At 40.0% G+C, this 17,926-nt stretch overlaps 1 protein-coding gene across 45 annotated transcripts in view; it reads right to left on the bottom strand.

Moving 5' to 3' along the window:
- Positions 1-17,926, bottom strand: part of CLASP2 (cytoplasmic linker associated protein 2) — a 182,152-nt gene that overhangs the window by 28,335 nt on the left and 135,891 nt on the right. For 27 of the 45 annotated variants that reach the window (XM_045436717.1, XM_045436723.1, XM_045436720.1 and 24 more), the window contains 4 exons: positions 15,576-15,739; positions 14,745-14,823; positions 14,568-14,618; positions 10,455-10,598 (listed from right to left, as the gene is read on the bottom strand). In XM_045436717.1, coding sequence (XP_045292673.1) covers positions 10,455-10,598; positions 14,568-14,618; positions 14,745-14,823; positions 15,576-15,739 — 438 coding nt within the window. The remainder of the gene's footprint in view (positions 1-10,454; positions 10,599-14,567; positions 14,619-14,744; positions 14,824-15,575; positions 15,740-17,926) is intronic. The other 18 variants (XM_045436725.1, XM_045436724.1, XM_045436728.1 and 15 more) reach the window with 1 other exon arrangement.

Consider the following 17,926-nt stretch of genomic DNA (forward strand, 5'->3'; position numbering starts at 1 on the left):
TTTGTCTTTCTCTGACTTATTTTGCAAAGGATTATACTCTCTAGCTCCATTCATGTCATTGCGAACGGCGAGATTTCATTCTTTTTTACAGCTAATATTCGACTATGTATGTACACCACATCTTCTTTATCTATTCACCTATAGATGGACACTTAGGCGGCTACCATGATTTGGCTACTATAAACAATACTGCTATAAACATAGGGGGATATGTATCGCTTCGAATCAGCGTTCATGTATTCCTTGGGTAAATATCCAGTAGTATGACTACTGGATCGTACGGTAGGCCCATTTTTAATTTGAGGAACGTCTATATGGTTTTCCACAGTGGCTGCACCAACCTGCATTCCCACCAACCACACAAGAAGGTTCCTTTTCTCTACATCCTCACCAACACTTGTTTCCTGTGTTTCTGATTTTAGCCATTCTGGCAGATGTGAAGTGGTAACTCATCGCAGTTTTGATGTGCATTTCCGGGATGATGAGGGATTTTGAGCATCTTTTCATATGTCTGTTGACCCTCTGTATGTCTTCTTTGGAGAAATGTCTGTTCAGGTCTTCTACCCATTTTAAATTGGATTGTATGTTTTTTGGGTGTTGAGTTTGATAAGCTCTTTATATATTTTGGAGTTCTGTGACAAACCTCTGTGTTGAACAAGTCTGTCGGCACGTTTTCTTTTTTGATTTTAGAGAGCGGGGTGGGGGGGAGAGAGAGACAGCATGAACAGGGGAGAGGGGCAGAGGTGACAGAGAATCTTTTTTTAATTTTATTTAATGTTTATTTATTTTTGACAGAGAGAGGGAGCAAGCAGGGAAGCAGCAGAGAGAGAGAGGGAGACCCAGAATCCGAAGCAGGCTCCAGGCTCTGAGCTGTCAGCACAGAGCCCAACGTGGGTCTCGAACTCGCAAACCGTGAGATCATGACCTGAGCCAAAGTTGGACGCTTAACCGACTGAGCCACCCAGGGGCACCCCGCCTTTTTTTGAAAAAAAAAAAAAAATTATTTAATGTTTAAGAGGGAAAAAAATTATTTAATGTTTAAGAGGGAAAAAGAAATTATTTAATGTTTAAGAGAGAATCTTAAGCAGGCTCCATCCTCAGTGTGAAGCCTGATGTGGGGCTCGATCTCACAACCATGAGATGATGACCTTAGCTGAAATCAAGAGTTGGCCATTCAACTGACCGAGCTACCCAGATGCCCCCGGCACACTTTTCCAAACAGCATTTACTCATTTTGCGTCTCTGCGTCACATCTGATAATCCTTGCAACATTTCAAACTCTTTCACTGTGATCTCTTACGTTACTTTGTAATTCTTTTGGGGTACCGCAAATTGTGTCCAAACGAGATAGCAATCGATACATGTTGTGTGTGTTCTGACAGCTCCACTGAGCAGCTGCTCCCCGTCCCTCTCCTTCCCCGCAGACCTCCCTGTTCCTTGACACACAGCCGTGTTGAAATGAGGCCAGTTAATAGCTCCACAACGGCTTCTACGTGTTCAAGTGAAAGAGAGCGTTGCGTGGGTCTGACGTTAAATCCAAAGCTAGCGGTGATTAAAGTTCGGAAGGCAAGTCAAAAGCCAAGACAGGCCAAAAGCTAGGCCTCTTGTGACACACAGCCAACTTGTGACTGCAAAGGAAAGGTGCTTGAAGGAAACTGAGCATGAATGGTAAGAAAGCAGAACAGCTTCATGGCTGATCCAGACCTAGTTTCAGTGGTCTGGAGAGGAGATCAGAGCAGCCACAACGCTCCCTTAAGCCAAAGCCTCATCCAGAGCAGGGCCCTAACTCTCTTCAAGCCCGTGAAGCCCGAGATCGGTGAGGAAGCCACGGAAGTTGGCTCGTGAAGTTGAAGGAAAGGAGCCGTCTCCATAACCGACAGGTGCAAGGTAGCACAGCCAGCACGGGAGTCCCAAAAAGTTACTCAGAGGACCCGGCTAGGGCGATCCCTGAAGGTAGCTAACTGAACAGCAGATTTCCAGTGTAGACGGAGCAGCCTTGTATCAGGAAGGAGATGCCACCTCGGACTCTGACGGCTGGAGAGGAGAAATCGGTGCCTGGCTTCAGAGGACAGGGTGACTCTCTTGTTAGGGCTAATGTAGCTGGTGACTTTAAGTCGAGGCCAGGGCTCGCATCATTGTGAAAATCCTGAGACCCTTACGCATTGTGTTAAATCTACTCTCCTTGTGCTCTGTAAATGGAACAACAACGCCGGAAGGACAGCTCATCTGTTGACACGGTTTCCTGAATATGTTAAGCCACTGCTGAGAACTATTGAAGGACAGAAGATTCCTTTCAAAATATTACTGATCATGACAATGCACCGGTACCCAAGAGCTACAGTGGAGCTGTGCAGTAAGAATTAACGTCGGTTTCGTGCCTGCTAACACCATATCCGTGCTACAGCCCATGGATCACAAGCTAATTAAAAAAAAATATGTTTCTTTAATATTTACTTTTGAGAGAGAGAGAGAGAGAGAGCGAGAGCGAGAGCGAGCAGGGAAGGGGCAGACGGAGACAGAGGATTTGAAGCAGGTTCTGTGGTGACAGCAGAGAGCCCAATGTGGGGCTCGAACTCACGAACCATGAGATCGTGACCTGAGCCGAAACCAAGAATTAGACACTTAAATGACTGAGCCACCCAGGTGCCCCGAGAAGTAATTTTGACTTTGATGTCTTCTTACTTAAGAAATACATTTTGGGGCGCCTGGGTGGCACAGTCGGTTAAGCGTCCGACTTCAGCCAGGTCACGATCTCGCGGTCCGTGAGTTCGAGCCCCGCGTCGGGCTCTGGGCTGATGGCTCAGAGCCTGGAGCCTGTTTCCGATTCTGTGTCTCCCTCTCTCTCTGCCCCTCCCCCGTTCATGCTCTGTCTCTCTCTGTCCCAAAAATAAATAAACGTTGAAAAAAAAATTAAAAAAAAAAAAAAAAAAGAAAAAAAAAGAAATACATTTTGGGGCGCCTGGACGGCTCAGTCGGTTAAGTGTCTGACTTCAATTCCAGCTCAGGTCACGATCTCACGGTTCCTGAGTTCAAGCCCTGCCCCGGGTTCTGCACTGGCAGCACAAAGCCTGCTTGGGACTCTCTCTCTCTCCCTCTCTCTGCCCCTCCCACTCAAGTTCTCTCTCAAAAACAAAAAAGCAACAGAAATACATTTTGTAAGGCTACTGCTGCCATAGTGGTTCTTCTGATGGATCTGGGCAAAGTAAACTGAAAATCTTCTGGAAAGGATTCACCATCCTAGACGCCATTAAGAGCATTTGTGATTCATGGGAAGAGGTCAAAGCATCAACACTAACAGGAATTTCAAAGAAGCTGATTCCAGCCCTCAAGGAGAACTCTGAGGGATTCAGGACTTCAGGGGAGGACGCAACTGCCGACGTGGTGGAAACAGTGAGAGAACTGGAAAGAGAGGTGCAGCCTGCAAACGTGCCCGGATTTTGCCGTCACCTCTTGACAGAACTGGGAGATGAGGAGATGCCTCTTACGGGTGAACAGGGAAAGTGGTTTTTTGAGACGAAGGCTATTCCGGGTGAGCATGCTGTGAAGACTGTGGAAGTAACAGCAAAGGATGTAGAATATTCCATAAACTTGATTGATAAAGGAGCAGCAGGGTTTGACAGGACAGACTCCAATTTTGAAGGAAATTCTGTGGGTAAAATGCTATTAAGCAGCATCTCATGCTACAGACAAATCTGTTGGAAAAGGAACAGTGGATCGATGTGGGGAACTTCACAGTCTTATGTTTTAAACCTGAATTCTTAATGATTTTACTTTGAGTTAGTTATTTTACAACAGTTTTAAACCTCTGAGTGCAGCAGATACCCAACATGACATTGTTTCAGGTATACAACACAGTGACTTGACTTCTCTGTTGTTCTATGCTCACCCGAGTGTAGCTACCGTTCGTCGCCAAGCAATGCTGCCATGACGTCCCTGATGATATTCCTTCTGTGGTACCTCTTATGACTGTGACGCATTCACTCCGTCACTGGAAGCTCGTATTTTCCATTTTCCTTTACCCATTTTTCCCATCCCCCCCCCTTCCCTCTGACAACTGTTTGTTCTCTATACTTATAGGTCCGTTTCTGCTTTTTGTTTATTCATTTGCTTTGTTTTGTAGATTCCACACAAGTGAAATCACACGGTGTTTGTCTCTCTCAATCTGACTTCTTTCTTGGCATAAGTCCCTTTAGGTTCATCCATGTTGTTGCAAATGGTAAGATCTCAACCTTTTTTTTTTTTTTTTTTATGGCTAGATGAATAGATCCATTCATCTATCAAAGAACACTTGACTTGCTTCCATATCCTGGCTATTATAAATAATGCTGCAATAAACACAGGGGTGCAAAAGACCTTTTCAAATTAGCATTTTCACTTTCCTTGGGTAATAACCAGTAGTGGAATTATTGAATCATATAGTATTTCTATTGTTGTCTGAGGAATCTCCATACTGTTTCCCACCACTTCTGCCTTTTTAAAAAAAAAAAATTTTTTTTTTAATGTTTGTTTATTTTTGACAGAGAGAGACAGAGCATGAGCGGGGGAGGGGCAGAGAGAGAGAGAGAGAGAGAGAGAGAGAGAGAGACAGAATCTGAAACAGGGTCCAGGCTCTGAGATGTCAGCACAGAGGCCGACACGGGGCTCGAATTCACAGACCGCGAGATCATGACCTGAGCCAAAGTCGGACCTCAACGGACTGAGCCACCCAAGCGCCCCAACTTCTGCCTTATTTCAAGAAACTGCCACAGCCATTGCTTCAGCAACCACCACCCTGACTAGTAAACACTGAGACAAGCCCCTCCACTTGCCAAAAGATTACGGCTCTGAAATCTCAAATGATAATTAGCATTTTTTAGCAGTGTTTTTAAATTAAGGTATGTACTTTTTTTTTTAGACATAATGTTTTTGCACACTTAATAGGCCACAGCATAAAGATAACTTTTATATACACTAGGAACTGAAAATAATCATGTGACTTGGCTTTATTGCAGTGGTCTGAAACTAAATTTGCAGTTTTCTTAAGTATGCCTGCCTATATAAGGTTTTAAAATCAGGAAGTGTGAAGTCCTCCTACTTTGTTCTTTTACAAGGTTGCTTTGGTTATTATGGGTCTTTTGCAATTCCATATGAATTTTGGAAAGAGCTTGTAAATTTCTACAAATTTCTGGGATTTTGACAGGGATTTTGACATTTCACCTGTAGATCCCTTTGGGTGGTATTGCCATCCTAACAACATAAAGTCTTCTCATCCATGAACATGGAATGTTTTTTGGTTTATTTAAATCCGTAATTTCTCTCAAAACTGTTTTGTAGTTTCTACTATAAATTTTGCACGTCTTTTGTTAAATTTATTCCTACAGATTTTAATCTTTTCGATGCAGTTGTAAATGAAAGTGATTTCTGACTTTCATTTCTGGATTACTCATTTCAAGGGTTTAGAACTATAACTTCTGTATAGCGTTTTATATCCTGCCGCCTTGCTGAACTTGTTTAATAGTTTTTTAGTGATTCCTTAGGATTTTTTCTACATATAATCGTATCATTTGCAAATGGAAATGGTTTTACTTCTTTCTTTCCAATCTGGATGCCCTTTATTTATTTGTTTGTTTAGCTTTAAATTCAATTTAATTAACATACAGTGTAATCTTGGCTTCAGGAGTAGAACCCAGTGCTCATCCCAAAGAATGCCCTCCTTAATGCCCACCATCCATGAGATGGGATCTTTAGCCCGTCCTCCTCCCCCATCTCCCCTCCAGCAACCCTGTTTGGTCTCTGTATTTAAGAGTCTTTTATGGTTTGCCTCCTTCTCTGTTTTTATCTTATTTTTCCCTCCTTTCCCCTATGTTCATCTGTTGAGTTTCTCAAATTCCACATATGAGTGAAATCATAAATCTGGCTTTCTGATTTCATGTAGGGTAATACCCTCTAGCTGCCATTTGCAACAATGTTTATCCACTGAGACAGAGTGTGAGCGGGGGAGGGGCAGAGAGACAGGGAGACCGAATCTGAAGCAGCCTCCAGCCTCTGAGCCGTCACACAGAGCCTGATGTGGGGCTCAAACCCATGAACCAGATCATGACCTGAGCTGAAGTCAGACGCTTAACCAACTGACACACCCAGGTGCTCCAAATCAGCATTTTTGTATCCTTTAGATAAATTCCTGGTAATGCAATTGCTGGGTCACAGGGTAGTTCTATTTTTAATTTCCTGAGGAACCTCCATACTGTTTTTCAGAGTGGCTACACCAGTTAGCATTCCCACCAACAGAGCCTAGAGGGTTCCCCTTTCTCCACATCCTAGCCAACATCTGTTGTTTCCTGAGTTAATTTCAGCCATTCTGACAGGTGTGAGGTGGTACCTCACTGTGATCTTGATTTGTATTTCCCTGATGATGAGTGATGTTGAGCATTTTTCATGTGTCTGTTAGCCATCTGGATGTCTTCCTTGGAAAAGTGTTTATTCGTATCTTCTGCCCATTTCTTGACTGGATAATTTTTTGGGGGGTGTTGAGTTTGGTAAGTTCTTCATAGATTTTGGGACACTAACCCTTTATCCAATATGTCACTTGCCAAGGATGCCTTTCATTTCTTATTTTTTCCTGTCATAGCCAGAACCCCCAGTTGAATAGAAATAGAAATTGCTGAGTTGTACGTATTTTTAGACATAAGGGTACTGCACACTCAGACCAGAGTAGAGTGTAACACATAGTATATACTGAATTGTAGAGTATATGGTGAATAGAAATGCTAAGAGCAGACATCCTGTCTTCCTCCTAATTTCAAGGAGGAAGCATCCGGTCTTTTACCATTAAGTATGATTTTAGCTGTGGATATTTGCAGGTACCCTCTCTTGGGTTGAGAAAGTTCTCTTCCATTACCAGGTTTTTTTGGTTTTGTTTTTTGCGGGGGGTTAAATCATGAAAGGATGTTAAGGTTTTGCCAGTTGTCTTTTTCTTTTTTTCCCCAGATTTATTTTTAAGTCATCTCTACACCCAACATGAGGCTCAAACTTACAACCATGAGATGGAGAATCCCATGCGCCACCACCTGAGCCACCCAGGGACACCACCAGATGCCTTTTCTATTGATATGATCACATGTCTTGTCTTGTGACTGACAGGGGGTATTACATTAACATACTTTCAGATGTTAATTTAACCCAGCATTCCCGGGATAAATCCCATTTACTTGTGCGTGGTGTATAATTCTATGTTGCACGATTTAGTTTGCTAATATTTTGTCAAGGATTAAACGCATCCATATTTGTAAGAGATACTGGCCTGTAGGCTTTTGTGTGTGTGTGTGTGTGTGTGTGTGTGTGTGTGGCATCTTTTTCTGGTTTTGGTATCAAGGTAAAACTGCCCTCATAGAATGAGTTGGAAAGTGTTCTTTCTTCTGTTATTTGAAAGAGTTTCTAAAGAACTGGTATTAATGTTTGCTGGAATTCACCAGTGAAGCCATTTGAGCCTGGGCCTCTCTCTGTGGGTTCTTTTTTGATTACGAAGTCAATCTCTTTACTTGTTCTTTCATTTCTAATTCTAGTAATTTAAGTCTCTTTTCTTCTTTGTCAATCTAGTTAAAAGTTTGCCAATTTTGTTGATCTTTCAAAAAACCAGCTTTTAGTGTCACTGATTATCGTTTTTGTATTTTGTTAATTTGTGCTTTAATCTTATGTCTTCCTGTTTACTTTAGGGTTTGTTCTTTTTCCAATGTCACAGGTGGCAGTTAAGCTTTCTAATTTAAGATGTTTCTTCTTTTTTATAATAGGCATTAACACTTATAAATTTCCCTCTAAGCACTGCTATAGCTGCATCCTGTAAGTTCTGGTAGATCATGTCTTCATTTGCATTCACCTCACTGTATTTTTCTAATTTCCCTTTTGAGTTCTTCTTTGATCCACTGGTGATTTAGAAGTTATCTAATTTCGACATATTTGTGAGCCCTCCACACTTCTGTGTTACTAATTTCTAGTTCCATTCCATTGTGGTGACAGAACATTCTCTGTATTATTTTCATCCTTTTAAGAAAGCTACTGAGGTTTATCACCTAGCATGTGGTCTTATCCTGGAGAATGTTCCATGTACATTTGAGAAGAAGGTAATATTCTGCTTCTGTTGGGTAAAGTGTTCACCATTAGAAATAAAGGTCAAAAAATGTATACTCCATGCTCTTCTTTGTAGTAAATATTGAAGATAATGATTCACAAAGGAAGAGAGTGAGCAATGCTACATGTAGGATGCAAGAAATGACGGGTGAAGACGAAGTCCCAGGAAGATGGCAAGAAGAACAAAAGGTCTAAGAAGGGGCTCCCCATGGAATAAATAAATAAATAAGTTACGTCTTTGAGCACACGGAAAATGTTAGCCATAAGCATGTTGCAGAGATGGTGAAAACATGAACAGATAAACATTAAAAAAACCCAGGCAAATGAAAAACAAGGCAAATTATTTACACCACGACAAAACTCTTATAAGAAAAGAAGGAAGCAACAAACCACTTGGTATAGGAGTGAATACTTCCACAGTCAAAAGGTAAATTGATTCTATTGATTACCAATATCTGATTCATACGTATTCTGAAAATTATGGGGAAAGATACACGAGAAGATGTGGGAATGGTATGGGTTAAGCTAAGTTCTTATGTACAAAGGTAGATAGAAAGCTACTCATGGCTAGATTTATCAACAGATCAATAGATCATGCCCAAAATGAGTAAATCAGGAAACACTGTAAATTCTTATCTGAAATACACTGGTGCATGCAAGTGGAAACATTTGGACTACAGTTGACCCTTGAACAATGCAGCGGTTAGGGACACCAACCCTGTGCAGTCAACTCTGCACTTTTTAGAAGTTGATTTCCCCTAAACTTAATCACTAATAGCCTACTGTTTACCAGAAACCTTAATGGCAATATAAACAGCTGATTAACATACCTTTTGTATGTTATATGTATTATATACTGTATTCTTTTAATAAAATAAGCTAGAGAAAAGATGTTATTAAGAAAATCATAAGGAAGAGAAAATACATTCACAGAACTACGCTATAAAAAAAATCTGCATGTAAGTGGACTGGCACAGTTCAAATCTGTGTTGTTCAAGGGCGCACTGTATTTTTTTGTTTTTATTCACTTTATTTATTTTTTTGATCATGATACGTGTACTCTTTAACCACCCTTCTGTATTTCCCCCATCCCTCTCAGTTTTTTCTACAGTTAAGAGTCTGTTTGGGGTGTCTGGGTGGCTCAGTCAGTGGAGCGTCTGACTCCAGCTCATGATCTCGCGGTTTGTGAGTTTGAGCCCCACGTCGGGTTCTGTGCTGACAGCTCGGAGCCTGGAGCCTGCTTCGGATTCTGTGTCTCCCTCTCTCTCTGCCCCTCTCAGAGCTCATGCTCTTTCTCTTTCTCTCAAAAATAAACAAACATTAAAAAAAAAAAAAAAAAAAAAAAAAGGAGTGTTTTCTTGGCTTGTCTTTTTTTCCACCTTTGTTTTGTTTCTTAAGTTCCACATGAGTGGGATCATATGGTATTTGCCCTTCTCTGACTTATTTTGCGCAGCATTATACTTTCTGGCTCTATCCACGTTGTTGCAAACGGCAAGATTTCATTCTTTTTTTATGGCTGAATAATATTCCACTGTACATGTATATGCTACCTCCTATCCACTCATCAATTGGTGGACACTTGGGCTGCTTCCATAATTTGACTATTGTAAATAATGCTGCTATAAACATAGGGGTAAATGCATCCCTTTGAATTAGTGTTCTTGTATTTTTTGGGTAAACACCTAATAGCGCAATTCCTAGGTCATAGGGTAGTTGTTCTATTTTTAATTATTTGAGGAGCCTCCATACTGTCTCCCAGAGTGGCTGCACCAATTTGCATTCCCACCAGCCAAGCAAGAGGGTTCTTTAGTCTCTACATCCCCACTAATACTTACTGTCTCCTGTGTTTTTGATTTTAGCCATTCTGACGGATGTTAAGTGACAACTCATTGTGGTTTTGATTTGCATTTCCTTGATAATGAGTGACGTTGAGCATCTTCCCATGTGTTTGTTTGCCATCTGTATGACTTTTTAGAGAAATGTCTGTTCATGTCTTCTGCTCATTTTGAAAACTGGATTGTTTTTAGATGTTGAGTTCTGTAAGTTCTTTATGTATTTTGGATACCAAAAAGGGTCAACTATATTTTGAACGGTTACAAGATTAGAGGTTGGGAGGACTGTGGCAATGAGAGTTGGTTTCTTATTCTAAGTTTGAAAACTATACTCATATTAACTGGATAAAATTTTAAATCATTTAAAAGAGAAGGTTAAAAAAACAAGTCTTCATATCACCAAGTAAATAAATCAATACTAACCGGTAATGTCCAGAAATATTAATTCCCTTTGTTGGGAATCCAAAATGACTGACTTGTTTTTCTAATTTACCTTCTAAATCTTACGTTAAAACTTACCTTCCGAACATCAGAACTTTTGGGTTCTGTTGTCCAAGTGATGACCCGAGACACTGCCAGGCGAGTTTCACTGGAATTTATAAAATCTCCTGGATCCATCTGCTTGGCCAGAGTTTCTATGTATTTAAGGATAGCAACCTTCACCTGCAGAGGTAAGCAAATGAGAGAGGACAACCCGGTCACTGAGGGATACTGACTACACTTCAAAAGCAATCAGGTGATTATTTTTCCAACCAATACGAAACGAAACATCAACAATAACAAAAAAAGAAATTACATAACCACCTACATACCTGAGGTACAAATACATGGAAATGTGGATTTTTGTTTTCACATATAGCAGAACTTTTAAGTCCCAGGTGTTTCATTCCCTGTGTCTGAACTGCTGAAGACTCTCTTGACAAGATTATACCCTTCTCCTTGAGTCGGCCTTCAGAGCTTACAGCTGACTCTTGTCTACATTTCCCTGGGAGCCAGTCTTTATAAATTAAGTGTAATTTGGCTTTTGGGGAAATGAACCAAAGTATTCTGGAAATAAGGTATCATAAACCAAGTAAGTAATCAAGGTGGGCGATACAGGTTTTTTTGCCAAACATACAGTAACATTCGCCCCATGAGATCCAGAACCACCTTTCAAAAGAAGTGTCACAAAAAAGTTTTACACAAGGACCGCTGGAGCAAAGACAACATTTCTTTGTAATTCCTGAGGTTTGGGTGCCTGGTATAGGTGGGGGTGTGGTCAAACGCAGGCTTCAAAATCAGGTGGGGCAGAGCGTACACGCTTCTCCCGTAGGCTCAGCCTCTGTTATCCTTAGAGTGAGCCGCTGTTCAATTACCACCGTTCTCTCAGGGATGTGAGGGCAGAAGCACCGGCTGAGAAAAACTTTCAGAAGTCACATCTTCTAACACCCTAGCGGTTCTGGACAAGGACTCTGAAAGACTCTGCTAGTGCGGTTTAGAAGTGGCAGCTGGCAAACCGCACAGCTGGACAGAGCAGGTGTTACGTAGAGCAACATATTAAACACCCACTTGCTGACTTAGATAAAGGCGTGTATGATTAAAACAGCAACATTGAAAAAATACTGCCAAAGACGAATATAATCGGGTTTTCAGTGTTCTGTCTCCCCTTGTTATTGATCTTAAGATGTTACTTGTCTCACTAAACCCAAATAAGGTCTTCGAGAGGTACTGTGCCAAGTTTTATGTAAAGGAAGCAAAGTGTTAATATAAGGTTCTGACTCTTGCGCATTTTCCCCCTTTGGCTTCCAGTTTAAAAAAAGGGGGGGGGGATCAGATTACATTCTTCATTTCAAAATGATTAAAGTTTTAAAACTTTTTTAATATGTTTATTCATTTTTGAGAGAGAGAGCGAGCACGTGCAAGTGTGAACGGGGGAGGGGCAGAAAGAGAGGCAGCGGGGCGGGGGAGGGGGGGGTGGCGGATAGAGGATCTGAAGCGGGCTCTGAGCCGACAGCAGTGAGCCTGATGCAGGGCTCGAACTCACAAACCTCAAGATCGTGACAGGAACTGAAGTCAGATGCTCAACGGACTGAGCCACTCAGGCGCGCCTCAAAATGAATACATTTTAAGAAGTAATCATAACTTTTAGATGTATTGAGAAAAAATTTGAGAGTTAATCCATCATCTGTCCAGGTAAAATGTCCAGTGGAGAGGGAAAGAGACTTATGATTAATTTTGCAGTAGCAGGCCCGATAAATTACAGTAGCACTTAACATTCTGGATTCCCAAAGCCGTGTCACCTCTCAGTGTGAATAACTGAACAGCAACTACAGTGAATCAAAGAATGAACATCAATGTAGTCGTTTTCGACTTGCTACCACCAATAACTGAATACATTTATTTGTTCTACGTGAGATTCAACTAGTGTAGTGTCTTAGCAATTTACGGAGGCATATAAGCTTTCAAGGGTTTCACAGAGTAGGTGTGTTTATAATACTACTAGGCAAAATAACCACAATACACACACAATAATCATTTGAAAGTTTAGATTTAAGTAGGATATTTCACGAGTTTATATACACAGTCTGTAATTTTAATAACACAAACATGCATTCAGAGAAGGAAAAATAATCTAGCTGCTAAAGTGTGTTTAACTTTACAACATATCTGTGAAACCCAGAAAGAGATCACCAAAATTATTCTTTTTAATATTACTCAGAATCACTCTGTATTGCTATTTCCCCCTATTCTATTGCTTCTTTTCTGACATTTAACCACATGACTGTGAGAAATAAATTTTCTCTTTTATCTGAAAGATCCATCATTTTTTATCAATAAAGAATTTTATAGATCTCATACACAAGTTGTTTGTGTATAACCTGTTTTTTCTATAACCTGTTCAGTGTTTTAACCTTAATCTGTCACCCAATTTAAAGTTACTTTTATTTTTGGCCTAAGGTATGGCTCCAATTTAACTTTTCCTTGTTATCTTCAAGTATCAATTTAGGAGTTTTAGAGTGATTTTCCCCTACAACGTTGCCTGTATACGTGTGTGTATACAATCTATAATACATGTATATATAACATAAGATATAAAAGCCATATAGATAATGGCTTTTACAGATTTAGTCTGTAACTCCAGTACCCACTATGTTTCCCAATAGGAAAGCAGATTTTAATTAGTCTTGTTTCCCACTGTTTTTCTTTAGGCATTTAGCAACTTTATTCTCTCCCCGAACTCCCCTATGACCCTTATTTCTTAAGCTAATGGTTTAGACCTCCCTTTCCGCGGCCCCATGAAAAATCTCTACGTATATTTTCTACAGCACTTGAGTGCCTACTCCCTGGTACCTAAATCATAATCCTTACTACAGTTTATCATGCATTATAATAATGATAAGAAACTGTAAGTTTTATATTCCTAGGAGTGCCTTGCACAATGGCTAGAACAGAGAATGAATTCAAAACATATTTATCAATAATATCAAGTAAATTATTCTCCTGTAGGTCACGTTTTTTTTTGTTTTTTTTTTTTAATTTTTTTTTTCAACGTTTATTTATTTTTGGGACAGAGAGAGACAGAGCATGAACGGGGGAGGGGCAGAGAGAGAGGGAGACACAGAATCGGAAACAGGCTCCAGGCTCTGAGCCATCAGCCCAGAGCCCGACGCGGGGCTCGAACTCACGGACCGCGAGATCGTGACCTGGCTGAAGTCGGACGCTCAACCGACTGCGCCACCCAGGCGCCCCATAGGTCACGTTTTAAAATCAAAACAGAATCCCTTTCACAAAGCAGCTCTGAGAAATTAACATTATGTCGAGTCTAAGTCAACCCTGGTAACAAACATAATTGTGAATTTTAATAAGGCAAAATCATATTCAGAAACTTAAAGGAAAATTGATCATTGGCAAGAATGCTTGTAGAAATATATTTCGTGCAGAAGAGAGCAGAAAAACGTAAGGCTTTTAAATGCACATATGCTTGTTATTTCCCTGACTTGAATCTCATTTAATAAAACTAAGAAAACATCCCTACTAAAGAATTTAGGGGCTTCTTTATTATTTTTTCTTTTATGTTTAAGTCACAAATTGGAATCCACCTCGTTTTCACATAAGTTAACTAGAAAATGTGTGCTAATAGCAATTGAGAAAGTTAACCCCGACTCTAAATTTTATGCACACATTAGAAATATCACATTGCACAAAGAAGAAAAAAGTTTTCGTTTCCGTTAAAGAGAACTGGAGAACAGCAGGGAGATTAAACTTAAAATTTTTTGTTTACTAGAATAAATACACAGGCAAAACTGACAATTTGCCCAAAATACCTATTCAAACTTCTACACTTAAAAAAACAACTGGGAAATCACAAACATAAGATGAGAGAGGACTTTGTAGAACGAGTCTGCGTTACCAGCTTAGAGTTAGACGGCCATACTTGTGCTGCCTTCTAAATGGAGATCCCCAGGAAGCTTCTCCCAGAGACAGTCTGGCATTTGAGCCACATTTGAAACAAAATCTGTGCATGCTTAAAGTGAGGCTTACAGAGGTTAGTAGTTGAAAACAGATGCACACAAACATTCTCTGCAACACGGCAGCGTTTTTAAAGAGAGTCAAGAAAAGAAATAATGCAGATTAAAACAAAAACAAAAAAACCTTGGAGCTCCAAAAAGAGTGAAGCTGGTCCCGAAGCGCTGGCTTGAGTGTCTGAAAGTTTATAAAACAAAATCCACTGATGGAACAGCTTCTTATTAGACAGAAATATAAACGTCAACATTATTAATAAAATGCTTTAATTCCTTACAATGTCTTCGAAAGACTGCAAATTTTTACCTTCAAGCTTGGTGTTTGGGTCTGATCAACTGTAAATCTCATTAGAATATTGAATTGAAGATCATTTGGAAAAGACTCTCTGAAATAAGGAAAGAACAAAGCAGAACAAAAATTAATCAAGTAGACGTTTAGCAAACTAAACAGAAAACTCATGCTTACTACCAAAACATCACGTCACTCAAAAGAGCACGCACAAAGCGGTGTCTGTGAGCGGTATACCGTCTATGTCGGGCAGCACACAAGCTGTTCCCAGAACAATCTGAACATCTGAATCTATGCCCTACTGGGGCTTAAAAACCAACACTACAGTAATAATGGTCTATCTTGCTTCAACTGTGCATGTAAACAGAACATTCTGCAAGTTGACATGATCAGAAATGGCTCCCTAGACCTAGTATCTGAATTCTTAGGCTCACCTCAACAATCTATCTACACAAGAAAGTAGAAATAGATCACTGGTTCAACATCATCTGAAGAAAGATTCTGAATGTTTAAATGCATAACAAAACATTCTTTTTAAATTTAGGAAATATTTTTTTTTTACATTAGATTGAATAAGATCTTGAACTCTATTTTGAATATCTTAAGTAAGATAAAATACGACCTTGAGTTACTCAACTAATGTTCATGACAGTTTTAGATAAGAAAGGCAGTGTTTGATTTAAGGACCATTGTTGCATTAAATATATCATGTGAACGAGCATGATTAATAATTTTCAAATGAAGCCCATGCAGCATAAATGGATTGAAAGGACTCAGAAATCGAAACAGAGAAACTAAACACTCCTGATTACTACTGGATAAACTAGAAACAGATGAAGAAACTATTACCTTGTAACATCAAGGGCTTTCTGAACTTTTGCCTGAACAGACCCCAGCAAATCAGCACCCATTTTTTTTAAGAGTTGAGTCAGCAGTACAAACAACCAATCTTGAAGATCATCTTTGTGGACTTGTATGAAATCCACTAGAGTCTCCAAGAACATGCTGAATACCTACGGTGGGTAAATGGGGAAGGGGAGAGAAAAAGGAGGAAATATTGACCTCTATGCTTCATTCAAAACCGAAATAGAAAGGGAATACAGGAATCAGAGGCACAGCGATTGGCAGCCAAGCGGAAAAACAATCTCTCTTGCTTTTCATTGGACTCTGTGATACAAGAGTACATTTGAAATGTTATCCAACTTCTGCCGAAGTTCAACAATTAGCTATTCCATGCAGCATCACTTGGTAAAGAAACTTTGGCCACAATGGCTGGCACACCTAATGATGTCAATGATGCCATAGCTTAATCTTGTTCAACCGAAATCCGCGGTAATCTGAAATTTCGGGCAAGGAACTACCTACTGATAGCCTCGCCAGGCCTCAGCTCTTTGAAGGAGTGGCACTGAGTTAATCAGAGGGGGACTATGCTGACAGCTACCTTAAAATACAAGAACATCTTGACATATTGGGCTAATTGGAGACTCCTACATTTCTCAATAGGTCAGTTGTCACTCATTTTTTTGGTATGAGATCTATTATTTATTAAAACCTCCCCAAACATAATTTTAACTGATCTGGAATAAGTATAACTGTACCTAAAATAAAATAAATTCAGGACACAACTCTCCATCTTCATTTTCGTGATTTCTAAAAAAAATCCTAGATGGCTATTAGTCTCCATTTCTTTTGATGGGTTTTGTACTTGGTTCCAGTATTTATCTACTAGTTTAAAAAACTTTATAAGATAAAAAAAATTTAAGGAAAGGAATGCTAATATTCTTAAGTAATGCATCTCATTAAAATACTTAGGAAAAATGACCGACACTAAGGTATATCTCTACAAGAAATTCAGCACCATAGTGGAGAATTTATTTCCAGGTAAAGAAAAAAACTCTTAGGACAACGTCAGGCATTATATTATGAGACAACGTATAATCACAACAGACCATAAAAACTATAGTTTAAAAAAGTTAATAGTCTCAAAACTTTGCTAATTTGAGAATTAAGGAGTTTTGCTCAATATATATCTTATTATTGACTTTCCGTTATTCAGTTATACGTGAACTCCCGTTTATTCTCTTATGTTAGAAAATGAAGGATTTTCCTGACCAGAATTAGAACTAAGGTTTCATATTTGACCCCGAGTTAGAAAAAAATGCACCTTAGCTCTGTGCTCAAATGTACTCTAATTATAAAAGCAGGAACTATGACTACTTAAAATTTTCTAATACCGTCCGATCCCCAGGCCGTATCTCTTCAACACTGCTCTTGCTTACAGTGCAAAATCATTAGCTTCCACCCCACTTCCCCCCAAATCTGGCTTCTCTTAGATATAAAACTTGGCCCACTGACTCGAGTAGCTGCTGGCTGTCTCCTCAGAGTCTGGCATAAAGTTGAGGAACCCCACTAAACCCACTCTAGAGCAGAGGCATGTATCTAACTTAGTACTCACTCTTACTGGTACCTGGCAAATCAGTCCAGTGCTGTGCTGGAGTCAGTGGGTACTCGCCTAGAAAGCTGATTGCTAAGTGTTCAGGAATTTCGTAAGCTGGCTGGTAGCTTGAAATCGGCCATGGTGGGAGTATCCACACCTCAGAAGTTACAGCAGACACTACACGTTGGGGCTTCCGGTCCATCCCCTTACACCTGCTTTGCCAGGCACAGCACTCTGATTCTTCGATTCACCTTGAATCTTGTTTCAACTCCTGCCTCTTTTCCTGAAGATTCCAACTTTAAGCTTTCACTACAGCAAAGCCTAAGTCAACTCTCATTTTATCTGGTTCTCAGGAAACTGAGAACCAGAAAATTACATGACTTGCCCAAGGCTTCCATAGTGAATGGTTGGATCGGGACTCAGAGCGAACTCGCTAGGTTTCCCACTGTGTTCCATCCACTCTATGATGAGATAACTTACCTCATTCACTTTACTGTCATCCAACATAAAATTCTCCACGGACATCCCCCCACCCCCTTTGATTTCCTCTACAGCCGTCCTACTAATAATCGTTTCTACAAGGGAGAACCAATGTTATTCCTCTTTAAGACTAATCTTTCTATTCTGGATTCTTGTTCTCTCCCCTCTATTATCTTTACTCTTTTATTCTCAATCTAAATCCCTTGCTTACAGCTGCAGAAGACAATGTCTCACGACTTTCCCCTTCAGTTTCCCTCCCACCCATCATCTTCTCACCGTGAAA

The sequence above is a fragment of the Leopardus geoffroyi genome, chromosome C2, assembly GCF_018350155.1.
Source record: "Leopardus geoffroyi isolate Oge1 chromosome C2, O.geoffroyi_Oge1_pat1.0, whole genome shotgun sequence".
Classification (NCBI taxonomy): domain Eukaryota; kingdom Metazoa; phylum Chordata; class Mammalia; order Carnivora; family Felidae; genus Leopardus; species Leopardus geoffroyi.